At 39.0% G+C, this 15,217-nt stretch overlaps 1 protein-coding gene across 1 annotated transcript in view; it reads left to right on the plus strand.

The window, feature by feature from the left end:
* IRAG2 (inositol 1,4,5-triphosphate receptor associated 2) overlaps nt 1-15,217 on the plus strand; it is a 104,733-nt gene that overhangs the window by 15,544 nt on the left and 73,972 nt on the right. Inside the window, exons 7-12 of the mRNA XM_054526964.1 lie at nt 838-955; nt 3,773-3,823; nt 6,682-6,759; nt 10,144-10,200; nt 12,011-12,070; nt 12,174-12,238. Coding sequence (XP_054382939.1) covers nt 838-955; nt 3,773-3,823; nt 6,682-6,759; nt 10,144-10,200; nt 12,011-12,070; nt 12,174-12,238 — 429 coding nt within the window. The remainder of the gene's footprint in view (nt 1-837; nt 956-3,772; nt 3,824-6,681; nt 6,760-10,143; nt 10,201-12,010; nt 12,071-12,173; nt 12,239-15,217) is intronic.

The raw sequence follows: 15,217 nt of genomic DNA on the forward strand, positions 1-15,217 counted from the left end.
ATGATTGTCTGTTTACCCCACTAGGCTATAAACTCCGGATGAGTAGAATTCTCTGGATTCAGTCATCCTTCCCTTCTTCATTGCCTAGCACAGTGCCTGGGACAGGTTCAGCACTCAATTAGTATTTGTTAAATGATCAATGTAATTGCTTAGGAAAAAAATTGTATCTTCTTTGAAGCCTTTGTTCCTAAGGGAACAGTCTGTAATCTAATGGGAGCTGCAAGTAGGTAACTTCATGATATGGATTACCATAATTCATTTAATCGGTTTCCTGTTGGTGGATGTTTAGGTTTTTTTTCCAATGCTTTGTTATAATCAACAGTAGGATAAACTTCTTTATAGAATATGTCAAATAAAGACTTGGTAATTATTTATTTGTTTAGTTGTCATCTCCCTCCGTAGTATGTAAGCTCTATAAGGCCAAGGACCATGTCCCTTCTGTTCACCATCATAGCCTGCATTGTAGAGCACCTAGAACATGGCATTATTCAATAAATATTTGTGGAACCGCATTAACTAACATTACATCTTCTTAGTAGGGGGAAAGAACCTGGTAATTCAGCCAGTGATGATTTTCAAAGGGATCCTCTAAATCTTTAGCTTCAGGAATACATTTGTCTGTTTTCCCCCTAGTCTCCATTCCCCACTCCCCATTTTCTCCAAATTCCTTCCCTTCCAAGGACTGAAAGATCATGGGTATATTTTTACTATGCGGGCATCTGGTTTAAGCCTTTAGTGGTTTTCAACTTGGGTCCAAAATAGTCCTTGGCTGTTCTTAGTGTCTTTGACGGTTATATTTGAGGTTTTGCTCATGGCCTTCTCCCCCCACCCCCACAGTGCCCACCAGGCTATTATGAGAATAAATCTGTTAAAAGAAGAACTGGAGGAACTGAAACTTAGTATGAATGCTTCAGAAGAGCAGAAGAGCATGATTGTAGCCCAGAGCAAACAATTAGTAAGTCATCTATTATACTACTTTGAATTTGGCATGTAATTTACATAACTGAAATATACAAGAGGACTTATTCAGTGGAACATCAGAAGTCAATACCCTAATGAATGAATTGGTAACACTTTAGAAAAGTAAAGGCAGGTAGGATTTTTTTAAATCTGTGTTTTCCTTTTCTTTCTTTTTCTTTTCATTCTTTCTTTCTTTTCTTTTTTTTTTTTTCTTTTTCTTTTTTTTGAGACAGGATCTTGCTTTGTTGCCCAGGCTGGAGTGCAGTGGCAGGATCATGGCTCACTCCAGCCTCGACCTCCCAGGCTCAAGCGATCCTCTCACTTCAGCTTCCCAAAGTGTTGGTATTATAGGCACGAGCCACTGTGCTTGGCCTCCTTTTCAATCAAGATTTAAATTTTTTACATATTTCTCAGTCACATTCACAATAGTTTGTGAAGATCCAGAAAGTATCTGGAATGCCTCCTAAAGTCGATAAGAGAATTCAAAAGCATCTGATACTAAAAATCACTTGAATTAAAAAAAAAAATCTGTGAAATTTTCACCTTTTTTCTCAGATTAAAAAAAAAACAGTTCTCTCAGTACTTACAGGTTACTAAGAAGCCCCATAAATCATTCCTTACGCTAAGTAAGCACAGGCTTATAATTTCAGAGCAAAGGAGTCATTTAGACTAAACTTTAAGTCAGATGCCAGAGAAGTGATCATTTTTATTGAGAAGGTTCAACTGTTGTATAAAGAATTAGTAATAATCTTCAAAATCCTGATAGATTCCAGCAGTACTCTAGTATCATTAACTATGGTAAGGAGTTGCTGAAAGTCATTCCGACTAATTTGTTTCAGGTATCAGCTGCAAAACTTTTTAGAGTCTTTAAATCATGGAGAGACTTGGTTCCAGCCTTGTGGCAGTCCCTTACGACCTCCCACAAACAAAATAACTTTGTTTAGCTTAGCTCTTGCCTCAGTAGTAAAATATGGGGACTAGATCATTGAATGCCAGGTCTTTTGTGACCCTGCGAAGCCCCTGGGTCCTCCTAGACAAAATGGAGATAACAATACTATTTACCCTAGGGCTGGGAGGGATCAATGAGCTAGCGCATGTAAAGCATTCAATGTCCTTTCTTTCCTCTTAGGAATTGGTAATGTTAAATTGCTATTGATTAAAGTGCAGAATTTTGGCCTGCACTTTGGGAGGCTGAGGCGGATGAGTCACTTGAGGTCAGGAGTTCAAGACAAGCTTGGCCAACATGGTGAAACCCTGTCTCAACTAAAAATATAAAAATTAGCCCGGCGTGGTGGCACACACTTGTAATCCCAGCTACTTGGGAGGCCGAGGTGGGAGGATTGCTTGAACCTACGAGGTGGAGGTGGCAGTGAGCCAAGATTGCACCACTGCATTCCAGCCTGGGTGTCTGAGACTTGGTCTCAAAAAATAAATAAATAAATAAATAAAAATAAAGTTCAGAGTCCTAGATACAGAATCCTAATCATCTGCATTTTGTAGTGCTTTATAATTTTAAAAGACTTAGTTAATACTTCATCTCATAGGTAGTAACAGAAAATCTGTAAGGTAGAAACAGAAGTTGCTATATTTTTGTATACTAAAAAATGTAATAGAGCAATAAAGTCCAGAGAAAGTTTTTAATTGTTCAAAGTCAATTGTCTAATAAATGATAGAGCTAAATTAACCATTCTATGGTATATATGTACTTCAGAACATCATGTTATACATGATAAAAGCATATGATGTTATTTATCTGTCAATTTTTTAAAAAATGGTACGGCTGCCGGGCGCGGTGGCTCACGCCTGTAATCCCAGTACTTTGGGAGGCTGAGGTGGGTGGATCACCTGAGGTCAGGAGTTCGAGGCCAGCCTGGCCAACATGGTGAAACCCCATCTCTACTAAAAATACAAAAAGTAGCCAGGTGTGGTGGCAAGTGCCTGTAATTCTGGCTACTCGGGAGGCTGAGGCAGGAGAATCACTTGAACCCGGGAGGCGGAGGTTGCAGTGAGCTGAGATCGCACTATTGCACCCCAGCAGGGGCAACAAGAGTGAGACTTCGGCTCAAAAAAAAAAAAAAAAAAAAAAAAAAAAAAAAAAGTAGGGCCAGAATTGAACTCAGGTATTCAGATTTTAAGTACATGGATGGGGAGCAGGTGTTTATTATTGTGTCAATGAAATCCTAGCTTGAGATATTTTTTCTTTCATTTTTATATTATAAAGGTAATGCCTATTTACTTTATAAAAATAAATGCATATTAACAAATAAAAAGTTTTGCAAAATTCTTAACCTACCCATGAAATTTACTGTTAACATTTTGGCAAATAGCCTGTCCTGAAATATATTGATTTTTTTTTCTGATGATTCTGAATTTGAGGCTGTTAATTATAAAACAGTTTTTGATGCTCATATGTTGTGATGATGTTGAATCTGAGAATATCCACAGCTTCAAATAGAATGCTAGAGCTCTGTGATTTCAAGGTGCTATTTAAATAGCTGAGTTTACAACTACCTGTCATAAATGAAGTAGCAGGGAAAGAAGCCAGGTTGTTACTTTTTTGTTTCTTTTGTCTTTTCCTCCCTAACAACCATAGTTACATTGAGTCCAGGAGGAGAATGACTTCACTTAGATCCCCAAGAACCTGTAAGCCAAGGCTTAACCCCACATTGAAAATATTTTCAGAGTAGGTTCATTTGTGATAGGTGAATGCCACATTTAAAGTTGGTAGAGAATGTCAGCCTTGAAGGTAAATATGTGGTATTTTCATAAACATCTTAAATATGTTTTAATTATTTTTCTCACAATGAATTAGGAGACAGAAAACCGGGCTCTGATTCTGAAGATTCGGATTCTACAGGAAGAGGTATGTCAGAATCGTTAAACACTGGCATAGACAAACATGCAAATCATATCATCGTGGTTTATGGCTGTGGGTTAAATAAAAATCATGTAAATAGTCAGCCTCCTATAGGCCAGAGAGCAGGTTGACTTGTCAAATTACAAGTGAGGAGGAATGGATGGGATTTTCATGTCTGAACAGAGGAACTGTTACTTTTGCAATTATCCTTGGAAGAAATGGGACTTAAGAAATTCAAATTTCAGATGAAATACAATGAACCCATCTAAAAAATATCCAAATCAAGAATGAAAGTATGGAGTTATCTAATCATTTTCCATTTAATTCCATTGAACAAAGTGGCAGAAGTCTTGAGTCTAAGATTCAGATTTAAATTCACTGAAAAAAGGACCTTGGAAAAACCATTTATCTTTTCTGGGCTAATAGTACCTCTATGCCATGGAGTTATTTTCGAGATTAACTAAGATAATTCATGTGAAACCATTTGGTAAACCACAATGTAGCTTATGAATATTAGGAAATATTAGTATAATCTCAAAGAAAAAGAATATAATTTTTTTAAAGCAACAAAATTGAAGCATTGGAAGAACAGGGAACAAGCTACTAGCAAGTTACTATTTTGCTGGGAAAATTCCTTTTATAATAGATACCATTTGAATATCAAGTAGTATGCCAGTTTTTAAATTTTGCTTTTATGTGAGGCTATCAGAAGTATTTATGAAGCTGTGCAGCACAATCTGGAGAGTTATTCAAAATGTGGGCCAAGTGGGTATTTTAAAATTTTATAGTGGATTGGAAAGGAACAATTAAAGTTTGGAAGGAAAGCCTATATTAGATTCAGAGCTGGTATAGCCACAAGGCCAGGCTTTTGTGAAACTAGTGCTTTACAATTAAACTTCTAATGTAAGATATTTTTCTCCTCTTATTTAAATGAGTGACAAGTATCAAAGAATTGTACCAAACCAGTTCAGAATTGAGATAGAAGGAAGATTGAAAGCCCTTCATCATGAAATAGCATTGCAATTATTGACTTACATTAGAAAATGAATATAAGTGTTGTCACTAGCTAAGATACCTTTGGAAGGTAAAAATCTCTGATGCATTGTGAAGAGTAACATCACAATGGTTTGGGTAGTGATTCACTTCTATTCATTCATTCATTTTGTTCATTCAACACATATTCATTGGAAGACCTTAGAGCTATTCTAAGTGCTGAGTATATGAGCTTAGCAAAATAGCTCATGTGGAACTAGTATGTTAGATGGTAAAAAGAGCTATAGAGAAAAGAAAAGCAGAAAACAGAATTGAGGCAGAGAGGAGTGCAATTTAAACTAGGGTGGTTAGGAAAAGCAGCCTTATGAAGCTAATCCTTTGATTCAAAACTGGGAAAGGAGGTTTATCTGTGAAAGAGCCTTCCAGGCAGAAGAAATAGTACGCTGAAAATCATGAGGCTGCAGCCTGCCTGCTATTTTGGAGGGACAGTGAGGCCAGAGTGTCTGGAGCAAAGTGAACAAGTAGCAAGAGATGCAGGCCAAGAGCTGGCGGGTCCAGAAACAAGGGGTTTACACAGGCATCCTAAGGACTCTGTCTTTTTTTAAAAACAAAACAAACACTTGAGTGAGACAGGAGCCATTGAAGTGTTTCAAGCAAAGGAGTGATGTGATCTAATTCCATTTTAACAAGACAACTCTGGCTGCTGGGTTTAGAATCCGTTGCAGCAGGGCAAGAGAAAAAGCAGGAAGACCAATTAGGAGGCCTTTGCAATGATCCAGTCAAAAGCTGATGGGGGCTTGGACTGAGTAGTTGCAGTGGAGGTGGACAGAAGTGTTTGGATCAGGAAATGCTTTGTAATATATCCAAAGATATTTATTATGTTTTCAGGTAAGAAGGAAATTTTTTTCTGGTTGTTTCTAGTGTCTCAGTGAAATACAAAGCAAAGTCATCAGCTGAGAGAGAGGATGTTGGAGGGGGTATTGGAAATTTGAGGAAAGAGAAGAAATGAAATGAGCTAGGGGTTGGAAAATTTTTTATAAAGGGCCTGATTATAAATATTTTTAGGCTTTGCTAGCCACAAAAATGACCTTTGTGTCAACTACTTACCTCTGCCTTTGTATTGTGAAAGCAGTCGTAGACAGTATGTACCTGAATGGGCACAGCTGTGCTCTGATAAAACCTTATTTACAAAAACAGGTGGTCAGCTAGATTTGGCCTTTAGGGGTGGAGTGAGGGGGCTGGGCATGGTTTGCCAGCCCCTGATTTAGGTAAAAGGCAGTATAAATATACCAGGATGATATGATATGATCACCAGTAAACACCGAGGTTAAAGGCCATGAATTAAACGTGTGACCTGTCTGTTCATGCTTTCTTTAAGCATGTTCATCTGAAAGGGTGCTGGTGTGGAGTGGGTGGTAAGCTAATTTAGATAAATGCTAAGCAGGAGTTAGGCAGGGAATGGAGGTGTTTGGAAGGGAATGATTATAATGATTGCCCAGGGAAGAACTGAAGCTAAATAAAGAGGGGTCTGAGTTCATGGGAAGGTTGAAGGATAATGAAAAGGTAGTCAGATCGATGGATTGCGGGTTCCAGGGGGGCTTGAAGGTTTGTGGGTATAGAGGAAGTAATCTGGAAAGGCAAGAAGTGGTTGTTGAAGAGTGGGATGCTTGCAATTAAGGTAATGGAGGGGCTGCAGTGACTGGTAATAACAAGTCTGAATTTATGACTATGGGAGTAGTGGCTGAGGTTGAATGGAAGATAAAAGGGCAATACTGAGAGTGATGAAATACCACCTCCTAAAAGAGACTTTGATTGTCCTCATTGTTTATTTTTCTTGGTGCTAAATCCAAGAATACTATCTTTTACATTAGAATATCAAGAACATCATGGATATAGATAGACTGGAAAAGAAGATTGACAACTTGTCTAAAACTGAGACAGAACACCAAGTAAGCACTTCCAAAATACTGGTAAAAATTTTTTTTTCTGTCAAACCAATATCATTTTATGAAAATGTCTATGCCTCATTGACAAACTAACCTTTGGTTATAAATTCTGAAACTTGTAGTCTACAAAATATTTGAGTTATATAAAAGTTAGTTTCCTTTTCCTTCTTTTTTTTTTTTTTTTTTTTGGCAACTGCTTTACTGATATGTAATTCACATGCCTTAAATTTCATCAACTTAAAGTATACAAGTCAGTGTGTTTTGGTACCTTTACAGAGTTGTGCAACCATCACCAAAATCAGGTTTAAAACATTTTCATCACCCCGAAAGAAATCCCTTTAACAGGAACCACCCCCCATCCACCGTCCTCTCTCCAACCCTAAGCAGCCACTAATCTATTGTCTGTCTCTATAGATTTGTCTATTCTAGGCATTTCATATAAATGAAATCATATAATATGTTACCTTTTGTGTGTGGCTGATTTCACTTAGCATAATGTTTTTAAGGTTCATCCATGTTGTAGCATGTATTACTACCTCTTTTTATGGCTGGATAATATTCTATATGGATACATCACATTTTGTTTGTCCACTCATTAGGTGATGGACGTTCAGGCTGTTTTCACTTTCTTGCTATTATGAATCATCTGCTATGAACATTTGTATACAAATTTCTATGTGTACATATGTCTTGATTTCTCTTGGGTATATACCTAGGAATGAAATTACTAGGTCACTTGATGTTTCTATGTATGTTTGTTTGTTTGTTTGTTTATTTATTTATTTATTTATTTTTTTGAGACGGAGTCTTGCTCTGTCCCCCAGGCTGGAGTGCAGTGGCTCGATCTTGGCTCACTGCATCCTCCGCCTCCTGGGCTCACGCCATTCTCCTGCCTCAGCCTCCAAAGTAGCTGGGACTACAGGCGCCTGCCACCATGCCCGGAAAATTTTTTGTATTTTTAGTGGAGACGGGGCTTCACCGTGTTAGCCAGGATGGTCTCGATCTCCTGACCTCGTGATCCACCCGCCTCGGCCTCCCAAAGTGCTGGGATTACAGGCATGAGCCACCGCACCCGGCCTTGTTTATTTATTTATTGAGACAGAGTTTTGCTCTTGTTGCCCAGGCTGGAGTGCAATGATGTGATTTCGGCTCACTGCAACCTCTGCCTCCAGGTTCAAGGGATCCTCTGCCTCAGCCTCCTGGGTAGCTGGGATCACAGGCGTGCACCACCATGCTCAGCTAATTTTTGTATTTTTGGTAAAGATGAGATTTCACCATGTTGGCCAGGCTGTTCTCAAACTCCTGACCTCAAGTGATCTGCCCACCTCAGCCTCCCAAAGTGTTGGGATTACAGGGTTGAACCACCACACCTGGCCTTGTTTCTATGTTTAACCTTTTAAGGAATTGCCAGGCTGTGTTCAAAGTGGTTGCACCATTTTATATTCCACCAGCAGTGCATGAGGGCTCAAATTTCTCTACACTCTTGCCCAAATTTGTTATCTTTTTATATCATATGGCAATTTTTAATTTAATTGTGTCTGATTTTATGAATTTCTAAATCAGGAAATATTTCAGATATTGTGCCTTCTTTTTCTTTTTATTTTTTTGTAGTTTACCAACCTCAACCTGAGATATTATACCTTCTTAATGCTAAAAATAAGGAGAGATGGGAAAAATTTATCCCTAATTAAATTAAGAAATTATACCTTACAAAAATATTTTTTGTCTAGATAATGTCTAAAAAGTCTATATTTCACACATATTTTTGTTATCTGTCATACATTCTCATCAGGAAACAGATGACAACGACTAGTAAATTTGTGAATTTGTATCATGCTTATTGTCATCTCTAATGGCTTATTTGAGAAATATTTTGTTGTTGTATGTCTGAAATAATGATATAGTTAAATTTCATATCTATATGTAGAGTTTTCCAGTTTCCTAGCAGAAACTAACATTTCATGTGTGTGTTTACATATATATGTAAAACAACAGTTATAATTTAAACATCATTTTAAAAAAAATTAAATTAAATAATTAATTAGTGAATTTAAAGACGGGATCTCACTCTGTCACCTGGGCAGTAGTGCAGTGGCATTATCATAGTTCACTGCAGCCTTGAACTCCTGGGTTCACGTGATTTTCCCTCTCAAACTTCCAAGTAGCTGGGAGTACAGATGCATACCACCATGCCCAGTTAATTTATTTTAAAATTTTTTGTGTAGATGAAGTCTTGCTATGTTGCCCAGGCTGATCTTGAACTCCTTCCCTCAAGTGATCCTCCTACTTTGGCCTCCCAAAGCATTGGGATTACAGCTGTAAGCCACCATGCCCAGGCTTCTTAGACATTAAAATTAATTCTACACTAGGAGTGGCTGTCTTTGCAAAACACAACTGTGATAAACCAGTGGAAAGAGCCAGAAGACACAGGTTCAGATCCTGTCTTTTCTACTGAAAAATTTTATAACCTCAGGCAAGCTTTAAGTCTAAATTTTTGCATCTACTAAATGGATGTGATGTTTGTAGCTATCCTACAAGCTTGTTATAAACTCAGATGATGATGTGATTATATCCAGTGTATAAGATTATGGTAATGATTCTGCTTCTGACCATGATGATTATTTTTCCAGGTTCTCAATTCAGTCAATATACATATTTATTCATTCTATAATATGTAGCAGCATATGCCAACAAGCTTGCTTTTGATTTGAATAAATTGATATATCCTTTATGTTCACTTAGCTAAAAGAAATCTTAAGCATTGTTACAATATGTTTTTTTTTTTTTAATTTAAATTTTAGTTTTAGAGATGAGAGTCTTGCTCTGTCGCCTGGGCTGAAGTGCAGTGGTGTAATCATAGCTCACTGCACCTTCGAACTCTTGGGCTTAAACCATCCTCCAGCCTCAGCCTCCCGAGTGCCTGAGACTACAGGCATGTGCCACCACGCCAGGCTAAACTACTTTTTTAAAGGGGGAAGAGTCTCCTATGTGTCCTCATGGAACCTCTATGTTCATATTCTATCTAGAGTTTTTATTTTCACCAAAAAAATGAAGATTCTGAACATTCGCTTATTATGTTAAATGTGGAATGGTGGGAAGGGCACTTGGCTAGAGCTGTAGACTTGCATTCCAGGCTCAGCTCTGCCATTGACACTGTGTGACATTGGGTGGGTGAGTCTCTCGGTAGTGTGGAGTTTGGTTTCCTCACTGGTAACGTGAGAGCAATGACTCCTGCCTCTAGAGTTTGGAAGGGAAATTTCTTTGTAAAGTGAAAAATACATGTATGTTAAAAGTGCTTCAGAAACATCTTACTGGAATAATTTTATGGCACTGTCCTTTTACCAAAGCAATGTCCCAACAGCCTTCCCTAAATTCGTCTCTTTTCAGATGCAGTTACACACATATGAGAACACTTTGCTTAATAAAGATACAAGTTTGCAGAAGGTTGGTATTGTTCCTTACCACAAAGGCCGGTGGAATTGGCTAGCTGTCTTCAAATCTGATTCTTTTTTTTTTTGACGGCGTCTTGCTCTGTTGCCCAGATGGAGTGCAATGGTGTGATCTCGGCTCACTGCAACCTCTACCTCCCAGATTCAAGTGATTCTCCTGCCTCAGCCTCCTGAGTAGCTGGGATTACAGGTGTTTTGCCACCACGCCAGCTAATTTTTTTATTTTTAGTAGAGACGGGGTTTCCCCATGTTGGCCAGACTGGTCTTGAACTCCTAACCTGAGGTGATCCACGTGCCTCAGCCTCCCGAAGTGCTGGAATTACAGGTGTAAGCCACTGCGCCCAGCCTAAAAAATCCGATTCTAATATGATGTCATGAGACTTTCCTTTATAGTACTTTATAAAAATAAGTTTGAACATATCTTCTCTAAATTCTAGTGGTGTTCATCCACATATGCGACAAATATTAGTGTGCCAGTCTATCAGTCACTGGCTAGATACTGGTGATGTCGTTTTAATTTCTAACAACATAAATGAGTCTGCAGCCATTCATTTTAGGGTGGAAGAAGAATATATACCCAAATTATTTGAAACCCAATTTGATTGATTGATTAGATAGATACATAGATAGATATCGTTCTATTCTTCTATCCTGTGATTGTAGCCAAGGATACTGGCTACAAAGGTGCTGGTTACAGTAACTTTAAGAGACACAGGAAGGAACACAGCCTCAGTCAATAATCTTCCACAGTCCAAGACAGGGAAGTGAAGAAAGAATGATATTTGCCACTCGTCTTTTCCCTGCACATTTTGAAGTTTCAAAAGAAACATGCATAGCTGTGGACTTTGACTGGGATACTGCATATTGTCCTAACTTGATGTCTTCATTGCGGGTGTTCTCTATGTAATGATATCGCGATAGTAGTGGCTACTCAGTTCCTCCCTAACTCTGGTCTTGCCACCATTCTGCACTCCTGCTCGGGGTTCATCAGGTATTGATTGATCATCTCCCATGTGCCAGCCACCATGCTAGCCACGGGATAAAATTAGAGATCAGGTACTCTCTACCTGTACCTTTTGGTCTTGTTGAACAAAACAATGATTTTAAGGAGGTATCATTAGAACTGAAAAAAATCAGATGCCTTAATTTTATTGGTCACTTGCAAGAATGATTTTTTTCTTTAACACATCATGATGATAAATATAATTATGATTTGGGCTTAAGAATCACCTTTTAGAGTTTGATTCCACTGGGTCAGACAAACACAGATTATATTGACACCAGTTACATATTGCTGCCTTTTTGTTCGTGTGTGTGTGTGTGTGTGTTTGTTTTTGTTTTGTTTTTTTGAGATGGAGTTTCACTCTTGTTGCCCAGGCTGGAGTGCAATGGCGTGATCTTGGCTCACCGCAACCTCCACCTCCTGGATTCAAGTGATTCTCCTGCCTCAGCCTCCCGAATAGCTGGGATTACAGGCATACGCCACCATGCCTGGCTAATTTTGCATTTTTAGTAGAGACAGGGTTTCCCCATGTTGGTCAGGCTGGTCTGGACCTCCCGACCTCAGGTGATCCGCCCTCCTCGGCTTCCCAAAGTGTTGGGATTACAGTCGTGAGCCACCACGCCCAGCCATCCTTGTGTGTTTTTAATCACAACACCAACTGGTTCAGTTTTCAAATAGTGAGACTAGTAGAAACGCATGACGATTGGGCATTTACAGTTCCTCTGTGGCTCACATCGATAGTCTAATATATATGATTTGGTGGACCCCTTTTATGCTATTATTTCTCTCTTCTACTTTTCAGAAAGGCTTATATATACAAGAACTTAAATCAACCATCATAGAATATGGAAGCATTATAGAGGTAAACCTGTTATTATTAATCTCACACTTTGCAAGGCGGGCTTGTTAAATGTAAATTCCCCACTAGAGTAACATGTACAGCCTAATGTTGTGTGCGATTTCAGAATTTACGAGGGGAAAAAAATAAACTGGCTCATGAGTTACAGCACTTGCAACAGGAACTCATCATGTAAGTACAGGGCAACCCTTGCCAGCCTCCTCTCTTGTTCCTCTACCCTACATTATTGGCCCAGTTGAGCTTTGTATGTGCCACATTCTTTTCTTCTATACCTTTGTATGTGATATTTTCTCTATTTTTCTCCATGAGAACTTCTTTGTGAGTTTTCTATGACCCCTGATTGTCTTAGACAGCTTAGGCTGCTATGACAAAATACCATAGACTGTGTGGCTTCAATGATACTCATTTATTTCTTACAGTTTTGGAGGCTGGAACTCCAAGATCAGGGTGCCAGCAGGATTGAGTTCTAGTGAGGGCCCCATACTAGGTTGCAGGTTGCTGACTTATCCTTGTACAAGCATGGAGCAAAGGCAGTTAGCTAACTCTTTGGCTTCTTCTCATAAGGACACTAATCCCATTCATGAGGGCTCCACGCTCATAACTTAATTACCTTCCAAGGGTTCCATTTCCAAATACTATCACATTGGGGTTAGGTATTCAATATATGAAATTTGGGGGGCACACAAACATTCAATCCACTGTGTTGACTTTCCCTTGATTGCTTTTCCCTTACCCTGGAACTAAGTAACCCTTTATTTCTTTCTTTCTTTTTTTTGGAAGTGGAGTCTTGCTCTGTTACCCAGGCTGGAGTGCAGTGGTGCGATCTTGGCCCACTGCAACCTCTGCCTCCTGAGTTCAAGCAATTCTCCTGCCTCAGCCCCCCGAGTAGCTGGGACTACAGGCATGTGCCACCATGCCTGGCTAATTTTTGTATTTTTAGTAGAGATGGGGTTTCACCATGTTGGCCAGGCTGGTCTCGAACTCCTGACCTCGTGATCTGCCTGCCTTGGACTCTCAAAGTGCTGGGATTAGAGGTGTGAGCCACCACACCTGGCCTAAGTAATTGTTTTATTATTATTATTATTATTATTATTATACTTTAGGTTTTAGGGTACATGTGCACAATGTGCAGGTTAGTTACATATGTATACATGTGCCATGCTGGTGCGCTGCACCCACTAACTCGTCATCTAGCATTAGGTATATCTCCCAATGCTATCCCTCCCCGCTCCCCCCACCCCACAACAGTCCCCAGAGTGTGATGTTCCCCTTCCTGTGTCCATGTGTTCTCATTGTTCAATTCCCACCTATGAGTGAGAATATGCGGTGTTTGGTTTTTTGTTCTTGCGATAGTTTACTGAGAATGATGATTTCCAATTTCATCCATGTCCCTACAAAGGACATGAACTCATCATTTTTTATGGTTGCATAGTATTCCATGGTGTATATGTGCCACATTTTCTTAATCTAGTCTATAATTGTTGGACATTTGGGTTGGTTCCAAGTCTTTGCTATTGTGAATAATGCCGCAGTAAACATACGTGTGCATGTGTCTTTATAGCAGCATGATTTATAGTCCTTTGGGTATATACCCAGTAATGGGATGGCTGGGTCAAATGGTATTTCTAGTTCTAGATCCCTGAGGAATAGCCACACTGACTTCCACAATGGTTGAACTAGTTTACAGTCCCACCAACAGTGTAAAAGTGTTCCTATTTCACCACATCCTCTCCAGCACCTGTTGTTTCCTGACTTTTTAATGATTGCCATTCTAACTGGTGTGAGATGGAATCTCATTGTGGTTTTGATTTGCATTTCTCTGATGGCCAGTGATGGTGAGCATTTTTTCATGTGTTTTTTGGCTGCATAAATGTCTTCTTTTGAGAAGTGTCTGTTCCTGTCCTTCGCCCACTTTTTGATGGGGTTGTTTGTTTTTTTCTTATAAATTTGTTTGAGTTCATTGTAGATTCTGGATATTAGTCCTTTGTCAGATGAGTAGGTTGCGAAAATTTTCTCCCATTTTGTAGGTTGCCTGTTCACTCTGATGGTAGTTTCTTTTGCTATGCAGAAGCTCTTTAGTTTAATTAGATCCCATTTGTCAATTTTGGCTTTTGTTGCCATTGCTTTTGGTGTTTTAGACATGAAGTCCTTGTCCATGCCTATGTCCTGAATGGTAATGCCTAGGTTTTCTTCTAGGGTTTTTATGGTTTTAGGTCTAACATTTAAGTCTTTAATCCATCTGGAATTGATTTTTGTATAAGGTGTAAGGAAGGGATCCAGTTTCAGCTTTCTACATACGGCTAGCCAGTTTTCCCAGCACTGTTTATTAAATAGGGAATCTTTCCCCATTTCTTGTTTTTCTCAGGTTTGTCAAAGATCAGATAGTTGTAGATATGTGGCGTTATTTCTGAGGGCTCTATTCTGTTCCATTGATCTATATCTCTGTTTTGGTACCAGTACCATGCTGTTTTGGTTACTGTAGCCTTGTAGTATAGTTTGAAGTCAGGTAGATGATGTGTGTTAGGAAAGAGGTGAGAACAAGGTGCCATGCTTACATTCAAAACAGTTACTTCAAACTAAGTAATTGTTTTGAATGTAAGCATGGCACCTTGTTCTCACCTCTTTCCTAACACACATCGTCCTATATGATAATCATTTGTTTCTGAATGTGAGTAATATGCTAGTCCAGGATCCACAGGAGCCAGTCAGATAACAAAAATGAGTAAAGCTAATGGAATATGCACGCAACTACATTATGCAAATGGCAAAGGAGATAAGTGCATTACCCATATAAAGGCAAAGGGGTTACTCTGTTTAGCTCTAACTAATTGTGACATTAAAACTGTATGGACCTAGTCTGGCCACGTCTTCTGATTTTGGAAGAAAAGCCAGAAATCCAGATTTTTAAGTGACATTTTCTGATTTTTAACTGTTGGCACCAATTCTTTTAAAAAATGTGGCCTGGTGTATGACCTCCTAGACTCACCAGTCTGTGCAGCTCCTGGAGGACAGAGACTATTTCTGACCACTCTCCCTATTCCCAAGCACATTATACAATCCTTGGCACATGGGCGCTGACTGATTGTTTGGAGATAAATGGACCCTATATTCTGTTGACTTCAAACGTAATGTTGGAGGCACACCTAACTA

This window comes from Pongo abelii, chromosome 10, assembly GCF_028885655.2.
Source record: "Pongo abelii isolate AG06213 chromosome 10, NHGRI_mPonAbe1-v2.0_pri, whole genome shotgun sequence".
NCBI lineage: Eukaryota > Metazoa > Chordata > Mammalia > Primates > Hominidae > Pongo > Pongo abelii.